We start from the raw sequence: 22,046 nt of genomic DNA, 5'->3' as shown, positions 1-22,046 counted from the left end.
GAGGAAGTCAGACTGGCCGGTGTCATAGGTTCAGACTGGTCTGTCGTCATAGATTCAGTCGTGTTTGTTATCAGCAGTGTGGGTGGGGTTGTTGTATATGCTGCTAAACACAGAGCAGAGCACGGTTCTGAGGGGGACCCGGGTGGCTCCCCATGGCCTTCTCCAAACCCTACCCCAGGGATTGAGAACCTTTCTGTCTTAGCTTCGCCAGTCAGCCACATTGGCCTTCTCTTTCATCTTTTTGGTTTATTATTCAAAACATAACATTACTTCATTTACAGAGAAACATCATTTTGCCCCTGTGTGAGGGATTTGGGGTGGCAAGCTACGTAGGCAATTTACAAATATTCAGTTTAGCCTCAGAGTCCTGCTTGGCACAGCTGAGCATGTAAGAACCAAGTTCCCACTCCTTGGAGTTTTAAATTGGCCAGGCCAGCTCTTTTCCGAGTCTCAGCGTTGGTTGAAGCAGACTCTGTGCCACCTGCCCTGATGCCGTGTGACCTGGGGGGCTGGCTGCTCCGGGCTTCCTCTCTCCCCTGCAGCCGGGCCGAGTGCCAGCAGCCTCTGCTTTCCGCTGGAGTCCTTCCTGCCTCCCAACGGCTTCCTCATCTCACCATCCCTGCCCCATAAGGACTTGTCTGGCTTGCAGGGTCCCAGCCTCCAAATCTCCTGCTACCAACTGCTCCACTCTTCTACACTTCCACCCCATCTTGGTTGTCTTTTTCAACTAACTTCTGGAGCATTCTAAAACCAGCATACTTCCCCACTGCACACACATGCACACCATATTTGCCTATACCAAGTTTGAAGAGACTTTTCTCTGCTTTATAAATGAGCTCATGAATGGCAGATACACTGCTCCCCTATGGTCTGTGTGTGTATATTAGTGGGGGGGGTGAGGAGGGGAGTTTTCTTGGTGCCGAAAGTAGAGACAAGATTGAAGGATCTGGAGGCGGAGCTGTGGGCGGGAGGCTAGAGCCTGATTCTCTTTCCAGGCCTCTGTCCCCGGGAGGCCTGCTTGCCTCTGGGGCAAGTGTGACGGAGCCCAGAGTCCCTCCTGAGGCTGGGAGGCAGCCAGAGGAGGCCTGTGGGAGCCACTGCATTATGGCGGATCCTGCCTCTCCTTCTTCCGGGAAGGAGTTCAGAGTCCCTCACCCACTCCTTTGCTCTTAATGTTGCCAGAGGAGGGAGGGGAAGAGAGAGAGAGGGCCAGGGTCTCTTGCCCCGTAGCTGAGACCATCAGGATTGTGGCTTTCTAGCTCTCCAGCCCTCGCTGCACACCTGAGAAGGCCCCCGGTCAGGTTGGGGCTGCTCTGAGGGTGGATGTGAATGTCCGACTGACCTGCAAAAGAGGACCTGCCAGAGAGGACCTGCCTTCCGCGGACAAGCCTGTCCAAGCCGTCTGTCCTCTGCTCCCCCCAATGACAATGGTGGAGATGTGCGAACATGCCAAGGCTCGCTCTTTCAATCTTCCCAGACTCTTGTGCACCCTCCCCCACGTGCACACACACATGCACTCGTCCACACAGATACACACGAGCACATGCACACGAGGCAAGTTTCGAGACTCCTCTCCAGCCCTCGGGGTGGAGAGAGGAAAAGTTCTGAGTCCTCTGGGGGTCAGTACCAGGGCCTCAGAGTACAGGAGGGAGTAGTTCCTACCTGGACCAACGGTAACTTTTACTTGGACCCCCTGGTCAATTCCGTATCTCTCAATCCCACACCAGTAGGTGTCTTCGTCGTCACTCCTGAGCTTTTCCATGGTCACAGCGAACGTGCGGCATCCGTGATCATCCTTGATGGACACTCGGTCCTTCTTCACCTCTTGCTTTGACCCAGTGGTTTTAACAAGGATTCGGCAGGAATGCCAGGCGTTTCCACGGCCCCACCACTTCTTGTAGGTCTCCCACCCTGAATTGTAGTGACACTCAATGGTCACCGAACCCCCTTCGGGGCCGCTCACTGCCCCCGGACCATGGATGGAGAAACAGCCTAGAAAACAGAAACTCAACATCCATCTCCTCCTTCCCTGAGTCCAGGGCTGGCCCGGGCGCTGCTCGGGGCTTCTGGCACCTCCCCGGGGGTTGAGCAGGAGCCTTTGCCCTCGCTGTAGGGCTCTCAAAACCCCGCAGCCCGATTGTCCCTCAATCCTCTGCGGTATTTCTTTTGCTGTCACCTCTCTTGCAAAGGTCCCCTTTGGGTTCCTAACTGCCCACACGGTGGCCTCTGCTCACTCCGCATCCTGCTGACCACCGACTACTGCCTCATTTTGGAAACTCTCCCCTCCCTTACCCTCAGGCAACACCTTCTTCCTGACCAGCCCTTAGTCCACACTGCAGCCACAGGCTTATTTCTGAATCTCAGAGCTGGTGAGGTAGATATCTTGACCCCCTCCCACTCCCACTCAGCGAGACACTATACCCACAACCCAAAAAACCCTCGCCCTCTGAATCCACATGTGTGATAAAGTTCCATGGAACTGAACACACACTCCTGCACACACGCAATACACGCACAATTTTTTTTTAACCTAAAAACCATGCTCTTTTGTGTCTCATAACTTTGCACAAGCTGTTCCTTCTGCCTGGAATGTTCTTGCTTCTCTGCTTGAAGGAGTCAAAGCCTTAAAATTCATCCCTCAAGGCTTGGTTCAACTATGGTCTCTTCTAAGGGTTCTCTGACTCTGCAGCCAGCTCCGCCCCTCGCCGGGGCCACCAGACCGCCTTGTCCCTGACTTGTTGTTGTGCTTACTACGCTGGACAACAGTCTGGTCTTTGGCTCGTCCAGGGCAGAGACTCAGGCAGGCCGATGTGCGGTGTTGGGCAACACCCCAGAGAGCCTGTCGCACCCTGGTTTTGCTGCTGTCTTCCTTCCTGTACTCTGAGCTCCTTGGAAGAGAGATTCTCAAGTCTAACTGCAAGTCAAGACCAGATGTGGAGGCTTTCAAAGGGTCCAGATCCCTGAGCTCTGCCATGACCGAGTGCGTCTGAGCTGGAGTCTGAGCGTCTGTGCTCTTTAAAAGCTCATTGGGGATTTGTGCATTTACATATGTGTGTATATATGAGTGCGTATGTGTATCTATCTATCCATCCACTCATCCATCCATCTGTCATCTGTCTGTTGATCTGTCTGCCAGGGCTGAGACACAGTCCCCTAGACACCTAGTATCCTTTCTTTCCCCAACACCTGACTTAGGACCTGTCAGATAAAACTTTTTAAGCTGTTTTTAAATGAATAAGTGTATGGATGAGTGAATAGGCCCTGCCATTTTCCCCTAGGACAGACACTCTCCGTGTCCTGGTCCAGTCCTGCAGGCTCCAGATCCTGAAGCCTCAGCCCCACTCACCTGGGATGATGAGAAGGAGCAGAGCCGGGAACAGCCACATGGTCCTGCCTGCCTGGGTTCTCTCCCTGTGATCATCAAATGCCAGCTGCCCTCCAGGGCCTTGGACTGAGCCCAGAGGCTGACTGCCTTCTATTTGTCTAAATCGGTATGTTTAGTTTCTCTCATCTACTTCTCTTAATTTTTTTTCCAGTTACTTCCTAGTTTCATTAATTAGGAGAAAAGCAGTGTCATCCTTTGGGAGTGTATGACTTCTGTGATGATGTGTCTTCAATGATTTTGCGGAAGCAAAGCGTCCAGGCCTGGCCAGGGTTCCACTCGCAAGTGTGTGGGAGGAGCCGAGCAGGTGGCTGCCAGCAACACAGGGCGTGAAGTGCAGTGGGGCCTGGGAGAGAGGAGCTCCCAAGGCGGGTCCAAGGAAGGGACGGAGACAGCTGGATCCGCATGCTGGACTGCAGCGCTCAGGGCTCAGTCAGGCTCGCTGGGGAACAGACCCATCCTAAACCTCCTTCTGGGAAGCCCCACCACAGTGCATCTCAGACCGCCCTTCCGGCCCTAAGCCAGACTCCCTCCCTGAGCCTGACCCGCTGCCCCTCCCTCGGGACACCCTCCTCTGAGGTCCTGAGTCACTCGGAAGCAGAGGCTGCCATGGGAAGATATCAGAAGGAGAAGTGTCCTGTTCCCCTAAGCCTCATTTTGCCCAAGACGCTTCCCCTCTCATCTCTCTGCATAGTTCCCCTGGCTGTGGGCTGACGGCCACCTCACTGCACTGAAACTGTTTATTCTAATGGCTTCCTAAGTAGCTTTCTCCACTTCTTCCCTCTTCCTTCAGATGTCCCCTCCCTCCTCTGTCCCCTGCTCCCTCTCCCTGTCTTCTCTCTCCTCTGCTGAAGCTCTCTCCTTACTCTTAGCCCCTCGCCCCCAGCGTCTTCTGGAGTCTGTCCTTGATGTTATTCTCTCTGGGAGCATCCCTGTCCTGCTCTCTGGCATCACCTCCAGGCACAGGACTGTCACACGCACACCTCCTGTCGCCCCCATCTCCCGGCTCAGTTCTTGGCTTTCATTGCCAATGCCTATTGGTGCTTTTGTAGAACTTTTCACCCTGTTAGCAGCTCAGACATGCTCAAAATGAAATTCCTTGTCATCTCCACTCCTTGAATTGTCTGTCACAACACCTGGGTCACGGGCCGGGGTCCTCCCCATCCTGCCCACCCCTGCCAGACTAGCCTTTCTAAGAGGACGCCTGTTGAGCCTTCCTCCTGACACCTGCCACCCTTAGGGGGCTCCTCGGGGGTGGGGGGCTTGAAGGTGGAGCTGCAAAGGCTTTAGCAGCAGGAGCAGGAGACCATGCTGTGGGCCAGTTCCAGGGAGGTTGTGGGGGAGGCGGGGAGGCTGAGCAGCCTGTTTATCCTCACATTTGAGGGCTGAGCCTTCTGGGCTGGGGTGTCCTCATGAGCCTGGGGCTTCTGCCTGCAGCCAAGAACTTATGGAGGGGTCGGGGTCAGGACTACAGGAAACGCTAGCCTCCTCCTTTCCTCCCTCCCTCCCTCCCTTTCTTAACAGTTTTAATGAGGTGTAATTGGGATAAAATAAACTGCATACATCTGAAGTGCACAGTTTGAAAAGCTTTTCTTGTTGTTTTTCTTATTTTTTTCAAACTGGACATACAGTAAAATCCATTTTGTTGGGTGTGTAGTTCTGTGAGTTTTAATACACGCATCGCTTCGTGGAACCACCACCATGAACATACAAACAATTCCACCACCTCCCTCCATAGGTCTTTTACTCTGAATTTGTTTCTTTAGCGGCGGGCAGTCAAGCAGGTGCGGTTAAGACTTCCAGGGCTGACCCGCCCTCTGTGCCCCGCCGTCCCACCATAGTTCAGCTCTCTGAGCCTTTGGGATGCATTCGGATCTGGCCCGTGTGCGCCACCCAGTGGCCAGTCTGTGACCTGCGCGATAATCTTCCCCAAATTTCTCAGTCTTGGGGAGACTCTTCAAGGTCTGACCCAACAGGCACAGCTAGGGGTGAGCCTGGGAATTCTAGGGTCCCTTTCTTGAGCTGCTTACCTTTCTTGATCTCCCCAACACCCCTTATCAGCTTTCAGAGCCCTCTACCCCGCTTCCTGGTCCTTTGGCTGGAAAGCTGGGGCTTTTCCCACCTGATATGCTGCATGCATATGTCCTGTGACTGGGTCAGCCTCCAGGACCAAGCAGAGGGAGAATAAAGAATGAGAAAATGCAATGGTATTTCCTCCCATGTCTTCAGACCACAGCTCCTCCCGTCAGAGGGGAGGTTCCTCCTCAGAGTTCCAGGTGCTGGCCCCCGCTGCTGCAGATGCAGTTGCAGCTTCTGTCCTGAGGCTTGCTGCTGAGTGGGTGGAGGGAAAGAAAACACACACCAAGAAAACTCCAGGAATCCGCCCACTCCCCCTTTTCCCTTAGGGCTCCCTCCCTCTGCTCTTCCTGAGCTCTTATAATCCCTGCTGAGGGTGCAGCCTCAGGTCGTGGGCTGCAGGGTTTGTGCCCAGGCAGGAGGATAAAGAAGGAAAGAAACCCAGAAAACTCACACCTGGATTGGTCCTGCCCATTCTGCTTTCCTTCCCTAACCTTCCTGCCACCATTCACTGTGCAGAATCCTCCGACAGCGGCTCCACGCGCTCTGTCTGGGTTCTTGGTTGCAATTAGTAGGAGAGATCTGTGGAGTGTGTTGACTTCATCTTGGAACTGGAAGCCTGCAGCATAGATTTACAAGAGCAAAAGGCTGGAAACAGGCTCCGTGGCCATCAATACAGGAATAGTTAATTATGGTGAAGCCACACAGTGGAACATTAGGCAGCTATTCAAAGAATTAAGTGAACATACATGTAATGGCTTGGAAAGATTTCCATGGGAAGATTTTAAAACTTTTTATTGGCATATAAAATTCATACAGAAAGTGCACACATCAAAAGCGCACAGTTCAATAAATTTGCACGAATGAAGCACACTCGTGCACCCGGCACCTACATCAAGAAACGCTCATTACCATCCCCCCAGAAGGCCCTCTCGTGTCTCCTTCCAGCCACTATCTATGAAGTCATGGTGTCACAACTTCCTCCCAGTCACTGCCTAGGAAGTCACCACCCCCCTGACTTCAGCCTGACGGCCTAAATTCATTTCGTTGGTTCTTCAACTTCATACAAATGAATCACACAGTGTACGCTCTTTCCTTCATTTGATGACCATTATGATTGTGAGATTCACCAACATTGTTACAATGTGGTTGTATTTGTAATTTGTTTATTCTGATTATGATATAACATTCCATTGGGTGAATATACCAAATTTATCCATTTGACTAATTTCAAGTTTTTGGCCATTATGGATAGTGTTGCTATGAACATTTTAGCCCATGCCTTTGGTGAACATCTGTATATCCTCCTTAGGAGCATTGAGAGGGACCCTCATTTCCTCTATTAAGAGGAACAATTGTGCTGTAGGACCAGGATCTCCTTTTAAGGGAATGAGGCCAGGACCCCAATTTAAGAGAAGTGAAACTTCAGTCAGGGTTAAATTCTTAGCCTTGGCAAGTGCTTTAAGACCAGTGTTTCCTGATCGAGAAAAGTGAGCCCCTGAGACTCGGGATGGCACCTCTGCCCACGCACTTGAGCCCCCGATCCGCTCCGCTTCCCTGGACCCTCCAGGTCCACAGAAGCGGCTCATCCGCTTGTTAGGAGACAGCAGCTCTCCGTGTTGAAGATTGTACGGAAGTGAAAGGAAGCAGACCTCACAGGACACTGCCCACCTGTGAAGGGTCTACTTCAAGAATCTGCCCTCATTCTCCCTCCTGACCACAAGACCAATAACTTAGGTTAAAGTCAGCATGGCGCACCTGGGGATGTGCCGGGCTACAAAGGGAAGAGGAAACCAATATGTACTGGCAGGAACCAGAAGAGCATGCCTGGGAGTGGATCTCGAGGTACTGGCTCAGGGTGCTGGAATATAACGCTGAATTAGGAAGTCTGTCAACATAGGGGCACTCAGACACACAATATAGGGACACCCAACACACTTGCAAGCCTGGGAGACTGGTACTAGTGTGCAGCTGGGATGGTTCTTAGAAGCTTGGAAGCAATGAAGTCCCACATTAAACAAAGAAAAGATGCCAGAATGGCCATGGCAGAGCGTGGAAGGAGGGGTCAAAGGCTCAAAGAATGTAGTGTGCTAAAATGGAACTATTATATTTGACCTGGAAACCCACCAAATGCATGTTATCCTTCAGAAGTCATGGAGGACACTTGATTTACAGGAAAATAAGAAATATGCTGGTGAGGGGACATGAGCATTGTCAAGAGGCTTGGTAGTGGCTGTCGTCTCTGTGCTGGGTCCATGGTAGGTGATGCCATGACATAACTGAGCTGGTAAGATCAATGGGGCTATGAGAATTCCAGAACGGCAGAGAGCAGGTGGAAGCGCTCACCTGTCTGGGGCAAGGTGAGCATAATTAGTGGACCAGATAGCAAGTTCTGAATGGCGCCCACCTGCAGCGATCAGTGAAGACAACTAATAGAACAAGAGACAAGATCAAGATCCTAGAGGCCAGGGGCCGGCCACGTGGCAAAGTGGTTAAGTTCATGTGCTCTGCTGTGGCGGCCCAGGGTTTTGCTGACTCGGATCCTGGGCACGGATGTGGCGCCACTCGTCAGGCCACGTTGAGGCAACATCCCACATGCCACAACTAGAAGGACCTGCAACCAAGATATACAACTATGTATCAGGGGGGATTTGGGGAGATAAAGCAGGGGGAAAAAAAAAGATTGGCTACAGTTGTTAGCTGAGGTGCCAATCTTCAAAAAAAAAAAGATCCTAGAGGCCAGAGAGGTGACTCAGTGGCCATTTTCTTGGTTTCTGGAAACATAATAGAAATACATACACTTAGCAGTTGACACAACTCTCTTATTAATTTTTTGGCCTGTGAGGTAAGTGATTATATTTGGGAGGGTCAAGTGGAAGCCCCTGAAATTGCCCCTCTGCTGTGACCAGAACGGTAAATCAAACATAACCTCACATTCACTGAGAAATACCGAGATTAGTGCCACCCTCCAAGACCTTAAGGACACAGGGTGGTGGTTCCAGCGTATCGCCTTTAATTCACCAGGGACAATGGGCTAGTGAAAACCAAAGAGTGGCCAAATCGCAGCTTCTGTGCCAATAGCGGTCACTTTACTAGAGCAGATGAACACAGCCTGGTGTGTTGCGTGTGACTGCTGATTTGGCAAGTGTATCCTTGTCAATGCCCGTCAGGAAGGAGGAGGAACAGAGGCAGTTTGCCTTCACTTAGCATGGACAACAGTATACTTTTGTAGTCTTATTCCAAGCCTGTGTTAATTTTCTTCTCTGTCTCTGTGTAGTCCTAAGGAACCTGGGTCATCAGGACATGGCTCAGGAGATAGTTAGCCCACTGTGTTGATGATATCATGTTCACAGGACTTCATGACAAGAAGAGACAGCCAACCAGATGTGCTCCAGACACTGGGAGATAAACCCTACCCAGATTCAGGACCTACCGTGTCCGAAGTTTCAGAGATCCAGTGATCTGGGGCATGCTGGACGTACCCGCAAGGTAGATGTCCTGTAAAAGATATTGCCTTTGGCCATGCCTCCCTCTCACTGACCTGCCTGATAGAACTCAGGGGAGACTGAACTCAGAGTCAGCAGGAGTGTGGAGCGTGTGGGTGAGGAGTGGGACTAGAAACTGCGGCGGCCACTGGAGCTCGGTTCGAGGAGCAGTTCCCCAAGCATGCGTGTCCCGGCGTATTCCCCAAGACTCCGCAGGCAGACATCCCCTCCTAGGCCAAAGGGCAGAGAGCTTTTTAAGTCAATAAAATACCAGGGCAAACCATGCAGTTAGAGAGGATGCTGGAGGCCAGGTTCAATTCCCTTCTTTCTAGAATTTAGAAGACTCTTCTCTGCCTGCTCACCTTAAAGCGTAGCTTACAAGTCAAGAAGGGATCGAAGGCTCAAGAATTTGGCACCATAAAACAATGATTTTACACACTCCTGCTCCTACTTACTCAGAGGCCTCGGTCAGCTATATTTTGGCTCACTCTCAGTTATGATCGGACAACCAAGAATTACCAGACATTTGTGGAAGGCTTGTGACATCAAAGAAAAGGACCAAACCGAGCCAAGCCAACAACATGAGCACAGTGGGAAGGGATGTGATTCAGAAAACAGAAGAGAGTTTTAAAAACATCAGCGATCGGAGAACCAATAAAGGAGCTTTTTAAAATAAAAATGTAATTTCTAAAATAAGCATTTCATCCAAGGGTTGGAAGAGAAAATAAGAGCACAAAGACAAAACAGAAATCTCCCAAAAGGCAGAACAAAACCCACAAATACAAAAACACAAAAGAAAGAGACCTTCAGAATCGATTCAGAGAGGAGACGGGGGGGGGGGGGGGGGGGAGGGGGGGGGGGAGCAGGGGACGGAGGAGGGAGGGGACATCTGAAGGATGAAGGAAGAGGTTGGGAAAGCCACTTAGGAGGTCATCGGCACAAGCAGTTTCGGTGCCTCGAGGTGGCCATCAGCCCACAGCCACGGGAACTATGCAGAGAGATGGGAGGGGAAGCATCTTGGGCGAGATGAGGCTGAGGGGAAAAGACCACTTCTCCTTCTTATAATCTTCCCACGCTGGCCTCTGCTTCCGAGTGACTCAGGACCTCAGAGGAGGGCGTCCAGAGGGAGGGGCAGCGGGTAAGTCTCAGGGAGGGAGTCTGGCCCGGGGCCGGAAGGGCGGTCCGAGATGCACAGTGGTGGGGCTGCCCAGAGGGAGGTTGAGGATGGGGCTGTTCCCCAGCGAGCCTGGGTGTGAGCCCTGAGCGCTGCAGTCCAGCGTGTGGATCCAGCAGTCTCCGTCCCTTCCTTGGACCCGCCTAGGGAGCTCCTCTCCACACTCCCCGCTGCCGCCTCTGCCCACTCCTCCTGGCAGAGATCCCTCAGCTCCACATGTGCAAACCCGACCAGGCAGGGATCCTTTTTCTTTCCCACATGCACAAAGGTCTTGACGCAGATTCCACCACATACTATACAGAATGACACCCTCTTCCCCTAATATGTAAAATGCAGAAGTAGATGTAGACACAATAGGAAGTGATTGATTGAGAAACTCAAAAGTGACTTAAGCAGCTTCCCCCGAATCTTGAAGGGATTCCAGGGTTCACTCCTGAGCTTGGCTGCAAGTCCTAGAGGGTGTTGGGCGCTTGTTAGCACCAAGGATGGGAGACAGGACCGTGTGGCTGGCTCCTGTTCTGCTCCTTCTCTTCCTCCCGGGTGAGTGGGGCTGTGGCTAAGAAGCTGGAATGACTGAGGCTGGGCAGGAAACAGAGAGGGTCTGTTCTGCGGCGGGGAGACACGCCAGGGGACATGGCAGGGCCAATTCATTCAACCAGACACTTATTCGTTAAATAAAAACCAAGTTTCTGCTATCTTACAGGTCCTATATTAGGTGTTAGGAAACAAAAAATAAAACCAATTGCCCCCCTTTTAGGAGAGTGTTTCTCCACCCTGGCTGTTCTCCATAAACAGATGGACACACTAATGCGTGAATCCATCCTGGACGAACTTGCGAAGAGCACAGGTGCTCAGGCTCCAGCTGTGACCCACTCACCTTGGTGGAGCTTGGGGACTCGGATGCCTTGAAAGCCTCTGCAGCTGGTCTTGACTGGCAGCCAGAGCCGAGAACCTTTCTTCCTAAGAGCTCAGAGTACAGGAAGGAAGACAGCAGCAAAACCAGGGTGTTACAGGCTCTCTGGGGTGTTGCTTGACCCCGCGCATCGGCCTGCCTGAGTCTCTGCTCTGGATGAGCCAAAGAGCAGACGGTCTCCCAGTGAAGTAAGCTCAACAGCCAGGACACATACAGAGTGCTGTCACTGGGGAGGAAGGACCAGAGATTAGAAGGTGTCTATTTCTGGGTTCCATGTCAAGTCCTGGGGGGACAGCTGGTGCTGGATGCTCAGAGAAGACAGGAGCTAGGGAGGCAGAACCATCTGGCTGCCCCAGCTCTGCGCCTTCTCATCCTCCCAGGTGAGTGCCACTGAGGAATCGGAACCACGGGGCTTGGGGCAGGATGCGGAGAGAGTCTCTTCTTGGAAGAAGGTTATCATCGGAGGTAAAGTGACCCCATTTACTCATCCATTGACTTGGTCAACATATATGCAGGAGAGGAAACTCTGGTAGGGAGATTTGCATGCAGAAAATTTACCGGAGAAACTTGCATGTTATTAGCTTAATTTGGAAGTTAATATGGGTAAAATGGGTACATGTGTATTACTCAGCTTGAGCTTCCACAGCGAAATACCATAGAGTCAGTGCCTTAAACAAGAGAAATTTATTTTCTCTCAGTTATGGAGGCTGGGAAGTCCAAGATCAGGCTGCTGGCCGATTCAGTTCCTCTTTTTCTTTGTTCCAGAATCTTTTGTGTAAGATAGACATTATTTCTTCCTTAAATGTTTAGTAGATATCTCCATTGAAGCTGTGTAGGTCTGGAGTTTTCTCTTGAGGAAGTTTTTAATAATGAATTTGACTTAATTAAATAGTTGTAGGATTATTTGGGTTTTTTATTTCTTTTTGTGCTAATTTGAGTATATATTTTTTTAAGGAGCTAGTTATTCCATCTAAAGTTTCAAATTTATTGACATAAACTTGTTTAGATATCCTTTTATTATCTCATCATCTTGGTTTTTTATCTTCTTCTTATCTTTCTATATGTGCGGGATCTGTAGTGATGTCTCCCTTTTCATTCCTGATGTTGCGTAGTTAGACCTCCTCTCTTTCTATCATGAGTATCTTTCTAGGGTTTTTCTTTTTTAAGCAATTGTTGGCTTTGTTGGTCTTCTGTATTTTGCATTTATTTTCTTCATTATTTCCTTCCTCTACTTTTTTCCTGTTCTTCTCTTACTTCTGCTCTTTGTTATTTTTTTCAAGTTTTGAAATAGATGTTTGGCTTATTAAATTTACTCTTTTCTAATATATGCATTTAAAACTATAAAATGTTGACTCAAGGTGGAATGATGTCAGCATCATAGCAGCGTAAATTGTCCCTCCTTTTTGCCCATGCTTTTTAACAACTGAAATTTGGCACCCATCAATGAACAAAAGTGCTTCAGTGGGAGTTGTGGGATCCAGCACCATACACCAAAGGACCTGAAGGAGTCTTGCCCACTCGTGCATTAGGCAATAGGCAGACAGACCTCGGTAGAGGGTGTGGAAACAGCAGAAGCCAGTGAACCGGCCCCAGCACCTCTCAGCAGCAGACGGGGAAAATGTGGAGAGTGCTGACTTGGGCAGACACTCACAGATGACAGAGCCTTTGTAGAAATCCAGGATTCTGGAGAAGAGATCTCAGCATTTTGTTGGATAATCAACAAAAATGCATGTTTGGATGCACTGGAGAGGGTGGGAGGATCTTTGCTACAGCCCCCTCACCCCCAAGATGGCACGGCACGGGGCTGAATAGTCAGTCAAGAATACTTTGACAAAGTTATCCTTCAGAAATGAAGGAGAAATAAAGACATTCCCAAAAAACAAAAGCTGAGAGAGTTCATCACCTCTAGATCTGTCTTAAAAGAAATGCTGAAAGGAATTCTTCCAGCTAAAATGAAAAGATGCTAATTGGTAACACGAAAATGCTCGAGAATATATGTTACAATCTTGTTGTCTTGAATAGGACTGTTTTTCTTCTACGCTATATCTCGAAAGTTTTGATTTGTAGTATTTTTCTTTTCCTCGTTAAAATATCTAAAAATTTTTCTTGCGATGCTTTTCTTCACTCATTGGTATTTAGAAAAATATTTCTTAACTTATGAACATGTGGAAATGTTTTAGTTATGTTTTGTTATTTTGTTATTCTGTCAGTTGAATTATAGTCAGAGAACATACACAATCATTTCAATCCTTAGAAATTTTTAGAGACGTGTTTCATGGCTGATCTCTTTCACGGTCAATTTTTATAAACATTCTCTGCATGCTTTAAAAAAAAGCGTTTGAATTTGTTGCATTCATGAGTCGCAACATGCTTCTACTCCATCTCAGACTGCTGCTGCAACAATCACGCCTGTTGTTTATTGCCAGTAAATAAATTGTCAGAGTCTATCACTCCCGTGAATGGCTCTGGCTTTAGTTCAGTAAATTTAAAGAATTTTTGACGGAAGTCCCATTTAAGTTATTTCCACCAATCTGGGTGCCTTCAAGCAAAAGAATGACTGAAAATGCCACGCAGGCTAGTGTTGTCCTGGAGCAGGATGTTCAAAGAGAAGAGCTGATAAGGCATGTCATGTTTCTCATTTTTTAACTCTGGCTTGAATCCTTTCCTTGGGTTTAATAAAAGTCTGACAAGACACAAGAGGCATGGCATGGGTGCCGCTCTGTTTATAACTAACTTTGCTTGCTTCCATCTTACCAGATCACTTTCACTAGGAAGTTTGGACCTGGAATTTACAGCAATTCCAGGAGAAAATTGGCTCTGTGTGATGTGGATTCCATAGCACATGCAGACCATTTGGCATCACTGTTCTGGTCAGCTTCAAGGAGTTCCTGCCAGGGTGGTGGACTACAGCGTAACCACTAAGAACAACCTTTCAAGAGCTGTGTGATGTGGATGCTTTGGCCGAACCTCCCGAGGTCATCAGTGCAAAGTCAGGGCAGCAATCATTCTCCTGTGGAAATGGGTCCTCTGGTATTTCCTCCCCATCAGACCAGCATAACACAGAGATGGCTGCAAAAGGACATTGCTGGGAATATAAAGATTTATCGGCTATAGATGGGGGAGAGGATGAATTACAGGAAGCTAGTATTGCTCAGTGTCCACATTATTGTATCTTTGAGGTCCGTAGTTGTGCTCTTAGGTGATTTGCCTGGTGGTTTTTACCAGTAGAATTTTGAAGGACAAAAGGTCTGTCTTGTGGAAAGTGCATTCCTTCCTCGACTGCTATTCACCTGAGCATGCTCTTGGATTTATTGGAGCTATTTGCAATGCAGGACGCTGTGGCCCTGCCCTCAGGGGAGGAGGTGACAGGTACATGGATTTGTGTTTTCCAGGCTCATTTGCCATCATGGGTCCAAAAGTAATGAGAGGCCCAGAGCGGGGCTCGTTGACCGTGCGGTGTCGCTACGGCCCAGGATGGAAGACCCACAGGAAGTGGTGGTGTCGAGGAGCTGATTGGACTAGCTGCAAGATCCTTGTTATAACCACTGGATCAGAGCAGGAGGTGGAGCGGGACCGTGTGTCCATCAGGGACGATCAGAGAAACCTCACGTTCACCGTGACCATGGAGGAGCTCAGGCGAGACGATGCAGACACTTACTGGTGTGGGATTGAGAGAACTGGAACTGACCTGGCATTCCAAGTTAAAGTGACCATTGACCCAGGTAAGAGTGTGTGTTTGGATGTGTCTCTTCAGGGCCTGCTCTGTTCTGGTCCCTGAGGTCCCTCTCCAGTGACTCAGCTGTCACTCAGAGTGAACTGTCATAGAGGGCGCTTGAGTCCTGAGGTCTACCTGACTGACCGCCTGGGATCGGGAGAGGCAGGGCCTCTTTAGATGCTCTCCTGGCTCCTAGGGCCTCCTCCAGGATGGGCTCAATCCTTTCTAGGCACATGCTTTTCCTCTGCACAGCTCAGTGCCTGAGTCTATTGCCTGTAGAGATCAAGGCGATGGTCCCCGTTTCAGCCCATAGGCCAAAGGGACCATCTTCCATGGGACCCAGAGACCCCACCTAACAACTGCCAATGCTCTTCTGGGACTTCTAGAGCTCAGATGTCCCTGCTATTTGTGAAGTTTGGGGCTGGGACTTCATAGCTGCTGTCCCCATTCCATATCTAGTCTCGGGGGAAAGAGGCCCAGCACAGTCGTGATGCTGTAGTTAATTGCTGAGGTCTGGAAAGACCTCCACAGTCGAAAGGCTGCATTTCTGGTGTCTGAAATCCCATCACGAGCCATTCACATGTCTGGACTTAGTGATGTTCTCTTCCTAAGTCCTTCTCGAATGCAAGCACTCCTGGGAGGGGCAGTTCAGAGGTCCCAGTGCCTCAATTTTCACAAGTCCCTCTGTTGGGCTCTGCTTCTGCTGACCCTCAGACAGGCAGTACCAGCTCACGGCACACTTGTGGCAAAGGGGGAGCACATGTCACAATGTCCCCATCACCCCTGGAACCTGTGAGGTATGTTATACTGGCAAAGCGCAGCACAGTCGTCATCTCATAGAATCCTGACAATATTCCTGAGAAGTAGCTGTGCCCATCGTGGAAGCTTAATAACTTGCCCAAAGTAAAGGATCTTCCTGAACCTTATGATTTTGTTCGGGGCTGGTCCTGACCTTAGACGTCACAGATCTTGCATGTGTTGGCCACTGGGCAAGCCCCTATTGTGCTCCTGTCCTTGCTGGATAAATAAGACAGGGTGACGCATTGGCTGAGCCCTTGTCATGAGCAGCAGGAGTGTTTAAGTCCAGCTGAACTCCAACTCCCTCGTCCTGAGCCATCCTGGGCCCCCTCTCACCTTCCAGGGCCTGCTCAACGTCCTCCCTGGACCCGTGCCCAGCCCCACCTGCCTCTGAGGCTCTGCGTCTCCTGGAGGCCATGGAGATATGAGCGGTCCAGGCTATCAGCCCCTCCCCATGGCCCTGCTCCAGGCTCCTCAGGCCAGGGCAGCCCTCAGGCCCCCAGACTCAGAGCCACGTGCAGGGCTGCAGGTGTGTTAGCAGGCAGAGTAGTGTGTAATCTGGTCTGTATGCCCAGCGCCAACTACAGCGTCGACCACCACCGCCATGTCCACAGCACCAGTCACCCCAGAAGAGACCCGAGTCTCCCCAACTGTGACCAGCCACCACTCCGAGAGCAGGTAAGCCAGCTCTGATGCTGCTGTTCCCTGTGCCCACTTGGCCCAAACTCTTCCAATAGGGAGACGCTTTGTGGTCCCAGGTCCCAGCCAGAGCTTGTCTCTGGACCCTCAGGCTCCTTCGAGAGGCTGATGCTGTGGGGGGCTCTTCCCACTTGCTCTCAGGTGGCACAGTGTCCTTAGCAATCCCCAGATCCTTCCTCCTGGAGCTCAGTGCAATTTGTAGGTCTGTTGGATGATTCATTCATCCATCCCGTTTGTACTGAGTAACTTCTCCATGGCTGGCACCGTATCCAGCTTCGGGGACAGAGACATGGAGCATCCCCCTTGGAACTCAGAGATCAAGTGCTCAGTGTGGGAGACTGACAAGCAGGCAGTCAGTGCAGATGGCATGGCCAGTGTGTGTGGGCACAGGGGTTGTGGGGACACAGGGATGATGGCTCTCGGTCCCAACTGTGGGAGAACAGGGAGGGCCTGGGGAAGACCTCTTTCCCTTGGTTACTGTTATGGCAAGAACAATGACACTGATATTTCCTTGTGTCTCTAGAGCATGTGGCAGCTCACAGAGGGCTTTCCTGCCCATTATTCTATCAGTTCTTTGACCTGGCCTACCCCACCTCATGAGGAGCAAAAGGCAGACATGCATGCTCCCATTTTACAGAGGAAGAAACTGAGCCTCACTCATGCTTCTTAGTGCCCTGCCCAGCTATTGAAGGCAGAGGAGCTTTCTAGAAGCTCAGGGGCCCTTTCATTTCTTCCTTTTACTCTCCTTGGCCCTCTTGACTTTGTTTCTAGATCTGCCGCGATCTCCTACTGCTGGGCCTTCCCACAGAATTCCCTAGGGGGATCCCCAGTCTTTATACCCCCAGGGATCCCTTTCCTTCCATTTTTCCATTTGTTTTCTGTTTTGAAAGTTCCTTTCTACCAAACTGCTTTCAATAACTAATAGCTAAGGTGTTTCTTCATTTTATGAATCAAAGGCATATGTAAGTGCCAGTTAGGGTCTTTGGTCAGCATGAGATGGATAATTCATTCATTTATTCAACAAATAACCCTTGAGGACCCATTCATGCCCAGCATCGTGTTAGAGAGATGAAAGGATACTGGGATGAGCAAATAATCAAGCTGTCTACCCCCAGGTACTTACAATCAAGAGATGATTAGTGTACCAAATAGAGTTAATTAATTAATTGATTGATGAATGCATTCTGCAATCTTCCACGAATAGCGATGAATAGGAGGTAGTCCTTGTATCAGTCAGCTCGGGCTATAACAATGGGCCACAGGCTGGGCGGCTTCGACAACAGACGTTTATTTTTGCGCAGCTCTGGAAGCCAGAAGTCTGAGATCAAGGTGCCGGCAGGGGTGACTCCTTTAAGGCCATCTTCTCCCTGTGTCTGCGCATGGTTTCCCCTCTATGTGTGTCTATGTCCTACTCTCTTATTCTTCTCATAAGGACTCCAGTCGTTTCCCTCCCAATAGAGCAAGCAAGAGGGAGACAGTAAGAAATGAGGAAGGAGAGTTTGTGGGGAGTGGAGGCCATTGTCAGGGCCGTTGTGGGGTCCCAGGCTTGCCCTCACATAGATTCTGGGAACCCAGGACCTGGGCACAGGGGGAGCTGAGAAGAGGGAGCCTGGGAGGCAGATCATTTCCTGTCACCATGTCCCTCCCACAGGTCCCTGCTCAGCAGCGTCCACTTCCTGCTGCTGCTCTTCCTGGAGGTGCCCCTGCTCCTGACCATGCTCAGTGCTGTCCTCTGGGTGAACAGACCTCAGAGAAGCTCCTGGGGGACGCAGAGTCAGCTGGGTCATGAGAACCAGTAACCCCTATGCTCATCGATGTCTTGTCCAGACAGAAAGACCCCCAAACAGAAGAAAAAGAAATTTTTGTCAGGAAATGACTGTGGTCAGCAGTGACTGTGTTTCCAGAGGCAGCGTGGAAAACAGTCCCATAGGCCACAGGGACCTACAGCTGTGATGCCCGGGCCTCTGGGACTCTCTCTGGTTTCTCTCTTCTCTGCAAAGTCCCCGCCTTCCTTCTTCCTGAGGCCTCCAATGCAGTAGAAAATATGGCTAGAAACACTTAGAAAATGCCTTTCCCCAGGGCCCCAATGCTTTGGAGGACGAACATCATCTCAAGTCTGTAAGCCACCTGCAACGTTAACGGACTTTCTTTTGCATTCCATGGGGTTCAGGGCTCCAGCTAATAATGAGTTTCAAACTTCTAGACCCCATGAAAATGGAAAAACTGAACTAAACCCTGGTAATATGCCAACCACGAGTGAAGACCTGAGGACTAGGGTTCCTCGCCCTGATGCATTTGTGCCCCTTGTGGGGAAGGAAATCCTGGCCCCAGCTCCTTCCCTCGCCTCCTGGACGCTGCACTCCTGAAGATGAGATGGCATCACGTCCCCTAAATGTCACCATAACTCGTCCTGTTAGTATCTCCAAATTTTCTTCCCTCTTTTGAGAGTATTCAGTTTGGCTGCCACTCTCATTTTGGGGCACACAGGGAGATAAGCCACACATTTTGGGGACTGTGGAGTAATCCGTGAATCAGACGCTGAAGCTATTACAGATCTGGCAACTGTGAGCCAGGGGTGGCTGGGGGCTGGACAAGGCCAGGATATGTCTCCTTAGCCTTCTAAAGAGCCCTAGACTAAGATCCTGGATGTGGATGCAAGCTTCTCCCGAGGGTTGACTGTGGAGGAAGAGAGGCGGACACCAGTAAGCTGCTCCATAAAGAGAAAAGGAAAACTCTCTCCTTCCTCTCAAGTTCCCCCCCTGGACTTTTACTGCTGGGCAGCTTCAAGACCAAAAAAGGGGACCATTAGAGCAGAGGGACAGCCGACCAGGGGCAGGAGAAGCAGCCTCATCTGATTCTATCTGTATCCTTGAACTTCTGTACCTTCAGAATATTCTAGGTGTGGATCATCAAGTGACAGTTTTTTTTCCTGGGACACTGTGGGTTTTTCAGTTGCAGATTGCAAGATCTCTTTATTTCAGGATAGTTTTTCATTCAATTAAATTATTTTTACTTTTGGCCTATTTCTTCTCTTCTTAGAGAACGGCCAGCGTCCTTTCGTGGAATCGGCTTTCTCTCTCTCCTGTACCCAACTCTGTGTCTCCAAGCATTTTTCTATCGTGTTCATTTAGTCTTCACCTTACGAATTCCCAAAAGTCATCACATTTCTGCACTCTCAGTTTTGTGCTTCTTTCCCTGGGATCTTTCTCCCAGCACGCGAACTTAACCACTCAGCCATGGGGCCAGCCCCTCAATAGAATTTTATAGAAATTTTTTAGCTCTCCCACATTGTTTTTAAGTTCGTTCATAACCTTTTTAATATTTTTCTTTGCAATTGTAAATCCTTTCCCCCAGTGAATTGTCTAAGTGGTCTGTTGCTGATACATAAAAATGCTATCAATTTTAATGTATTTTTCTGGAAAGGGCCAACTTACTGAAACTCTTTGGTTGGTTGGTTGGTTTGAAATAGTTTGTATTGACTCTCTTTGCTAAGTGATTAGAGCAAATACATTAATAATGGCTCATCTCTGTCTCTGAGGATCTCCCTGCCCCACTCTGGTGTGGGGCCTCTGTGGCCCTGTTTGTCTTATGTAACATGCCAGCACCCTCCACAACAGCCACAGGACAAGGAGCTGGACTATTCTGAGCTCTGTTGATGTTCCTGGACTTAATTTTAAGAAGAATAGGAGCCATTGAAAGGTGTGGTTGTTGTTGTTCTAAAGATCATTCTGCCTCGAGTATGGGAAATGGACTGGATTTGGGCAAAACTGGAAGCAGAGAGAATATTAGGGCACAGATGCAATAATACGGAGGAAATCATAAGGGTACCTGGACTTGGGTATCTGCAATGGGTGTTGAGAGGAGGGGATACATTTAAGAGATATCTGGAAAGCGCCATCTTCAGGAGCTACTGAATGATTGACCGCGGGGCACGTGGGAGAAGAAGGGCTTGAAGGATGACATCCGAGCTTCCGGCCTGAGCAGTGGGGGGGACGGGGATGCCATCTACTGATCTTGGGCACACAGGAGAAGGAGCCAGTTTGGAGGGGGAGGGAGAGGAAGAATGCAGTTTGGATAGGTTGAGGTGCCAATGACACATCCCAGAGGGGATGCTGAGTAGGTGGTTGGATGCATTGATCTGAAACTTTGGAAAAATCTGTGAAGAAATAAATGACAACAAAAATACTAACAAATCAAATACAACAAAACATTGAAAAGATCATACACCATGACCAAGTGGGATTCATTCCAGGGATGCAGGGATGGTTCAACATCCCCAAATCAATCAACGTGATACACCACATTAACAAAATGAAGAGTAAAAATCACATCATCATCTCAATAGATGCAGAGAAAGCATGTGACAAGATACAGCATCCATTTATGATAAAAACTCTGAATAAAACGGATATTGAAGGAACGTATCTCAACATGATAAAGGCCATATATGTCAAAGCCATAGCTAATATCATTCTCAATGGAGAAAAACTGAAAGCTATCCCTCTGAGAACAGGAACCAGACAAGGATGCCCGCTTTCACTACTCTTATTTAACATGGTATTAGAAGGCTCAGCCAGAAAAGGGATCCAAATTTTGAAGGAAGAAGTGAAACTGTCACTATTTGCAGATGACATGATTTTATGTATAGAAAACCCTAAAGAATTCACCAAAAACTTTTAGATATAATAAATGAATATAATAAGTTGCAGAATGCAAAATCAACATACAAAAATCAGGTGTGTTTTTAATCACTAACAATGAAGTAGCAGGAAGAGAAATTAAGAGTACAATCCCATTTACAATGGTAACAAAAAGAATAAAATATCTAGGAATAAACTTAACCAAAGAGGTGAAAGATCTGTACACTGAAAACTATAAAATATTGTTGAAAGAAATTGAAGAAGACACAAAGAAATGCAAAGATATTCTGTGCTCTTGGACTGGAAGAATTAACATAGTTAAAATGTCCATACTTCCTAAAGCAATTACAGATTCAGTGCAATCCCTATCAAAGTTCCAACAACATTTTTCACAGAAATAGAACAAAGAATCCTAAAACATATATGGAACAACAAAAGACCCCAAATAGCCAAAGGAATCCTGAGAAAAAAGAACAAAGCTGGAGGCGGAACATACAATGGAGAAAAGAAAGTCTCTTCAACAAATTGCGTTGGGAAAACTAGCTATTCCACTGCTGGGTATTTATCCAAAGAACATGAAAACATGAATGCATAATGATACATGCACCCCTATGTTCACTGCAGCATTATTCACAATAGCCAAGACTCGGAAGCAACCTAGGTGCCCATCAAGGGACGAATGGATAAAGAAGATGTGGTGTGTATACACAATGGAATACTACTCAGCTACAAGAAATGATGAAATCCGACCATTGGTGACAACACGGATGGACCTTGAGGGTGTTATGCTAAGTGAAATAAGTCAGAGGGAGAAAGTCAAATACTGTAGATCTCGCTTATAAGTAGAAGATAAAAACAGTGACAAACAAACACATAGAAACAGAGTTTAGATTGGTGGTCTCCAGAGGAGAAGGGGGCAGGGAGGAGGGGAAAGGGGTGATTAGGCCCATGTGTGTGGTGATGGATGGTAATTAGTCTTTGGGTGGTGCACATGATGTAATCTACACAGAAATTGAAATATAATATGTACACCTGAAATTTATGTAATGTTATAAACCAATGTTACCGCAATTTAAAAAAAAGAGAAACAAGAAAAAAAAGGAAAGACACGATGTGAGAATATTGATGGTAAATAAGATTGCGGATGGCATGAGACAGCACAAC

General features: G+C 48.8%; 2 protein-coding genes across 3 annotated transcripts; one reads left to right on the top strand and one right to left on the bottom strand.

Moving 5' to 3' along the window:
• Window positions 1–11: 11 nt before the first annotated feature.
• On the bottom strand, window positions 12–3,475 carry LOC124247264 (CMRF35-like molecule 7; the record flags this gene model as incomplete). The annotated part of the gene is made up of 3 exons (XM_046676339.1): window positions 3,347–3,475; window positions 1,663–1,992; window positions 12–103 (listed from the first exon to the last, which is right to left on the bottom strand). Coding segments are annotated over exons 1-3 (462 nt in total), but the record flags the coding sequence as incomplete, so codon positions are not given.
• A 7,056-nt stretch (window positions 3,476–10,531) lies between these two features.
• CD300LD (CD300 molecule like family member d) lies at window positions 10,532–20,215 on the top strand. 2 transcript variants are annotated; one of them, XM_046677778.1, is made up of 4 exons: window positions 10,532–10,657; window positions 14,423–14,752; window positions 16,119–16,221; window positions 17,894–20,215. In XM_046677778.1, exons 1-4 carry the CDS (start codon window positions 10,603–10,605, stop codon window positions 18,039–18,041), a joined length of 636 nt encoding a protein of 211 aa, XP_046533734.1. In that variant the 5' UTR covers window positions 10,532–10,602; the 3' UTR covers window positions 18,042–20,215. The 2 variants fall into 2 exon arrangements, with proteins under 2 accessions (XP_046533734.1, XP_046533735.1); XM_046677779.1 differs by lacking the exon at window positions 10,532–10,657 and adding an exon at window positions 11,395–11,495.
• Window positions 20,216–22,046: the final 1,831 nt, after the last annotated feature.

Source organism: Equus quagga, chromosome 11, assembly GCF_021613505.1.
Source record: "Equus quagga isolate Etosha38 chromosome 11, UCLA_HA_Equagga_1.0, whole genome shotgun sequence".
Lineage (NCBI taxonomy): Eukaryota > Metazoa > Chordata > Mammalia > Perissodactyla > Equidae > Equus > Equus quagga.
The sequence above is the reverse complement of the archived record's forward strand: the minus strand, read 5'-3'. Positions and strand labels throughout refer to the sequence as shown.

Bases quoted from the DNA above. Each gene is read 5' to 3' on its own strand.
- CD300LD (XM_046677778.1), top strand. From the start codon at position 10,603: ATGGGAGACAGGACCGTGTGGCTGGCTCCTGTTCTGCTCCTTCTCTTC. The intron at 10,658-14,422 runs GTGAGTGGGGCT...TGTGTTTTCCAG, and splicing joins GCTCCTTCTCTTCCTCCCGG to GCTCATTTGCCATCATGGGT. The intron at 14,753-16,118 runs GTAAGAGTGTGT...CTGTATGCCCAG, and splicing joins TAAAGTGACCATTGACCCAG to CGCCAACTACAGCGTCGACC.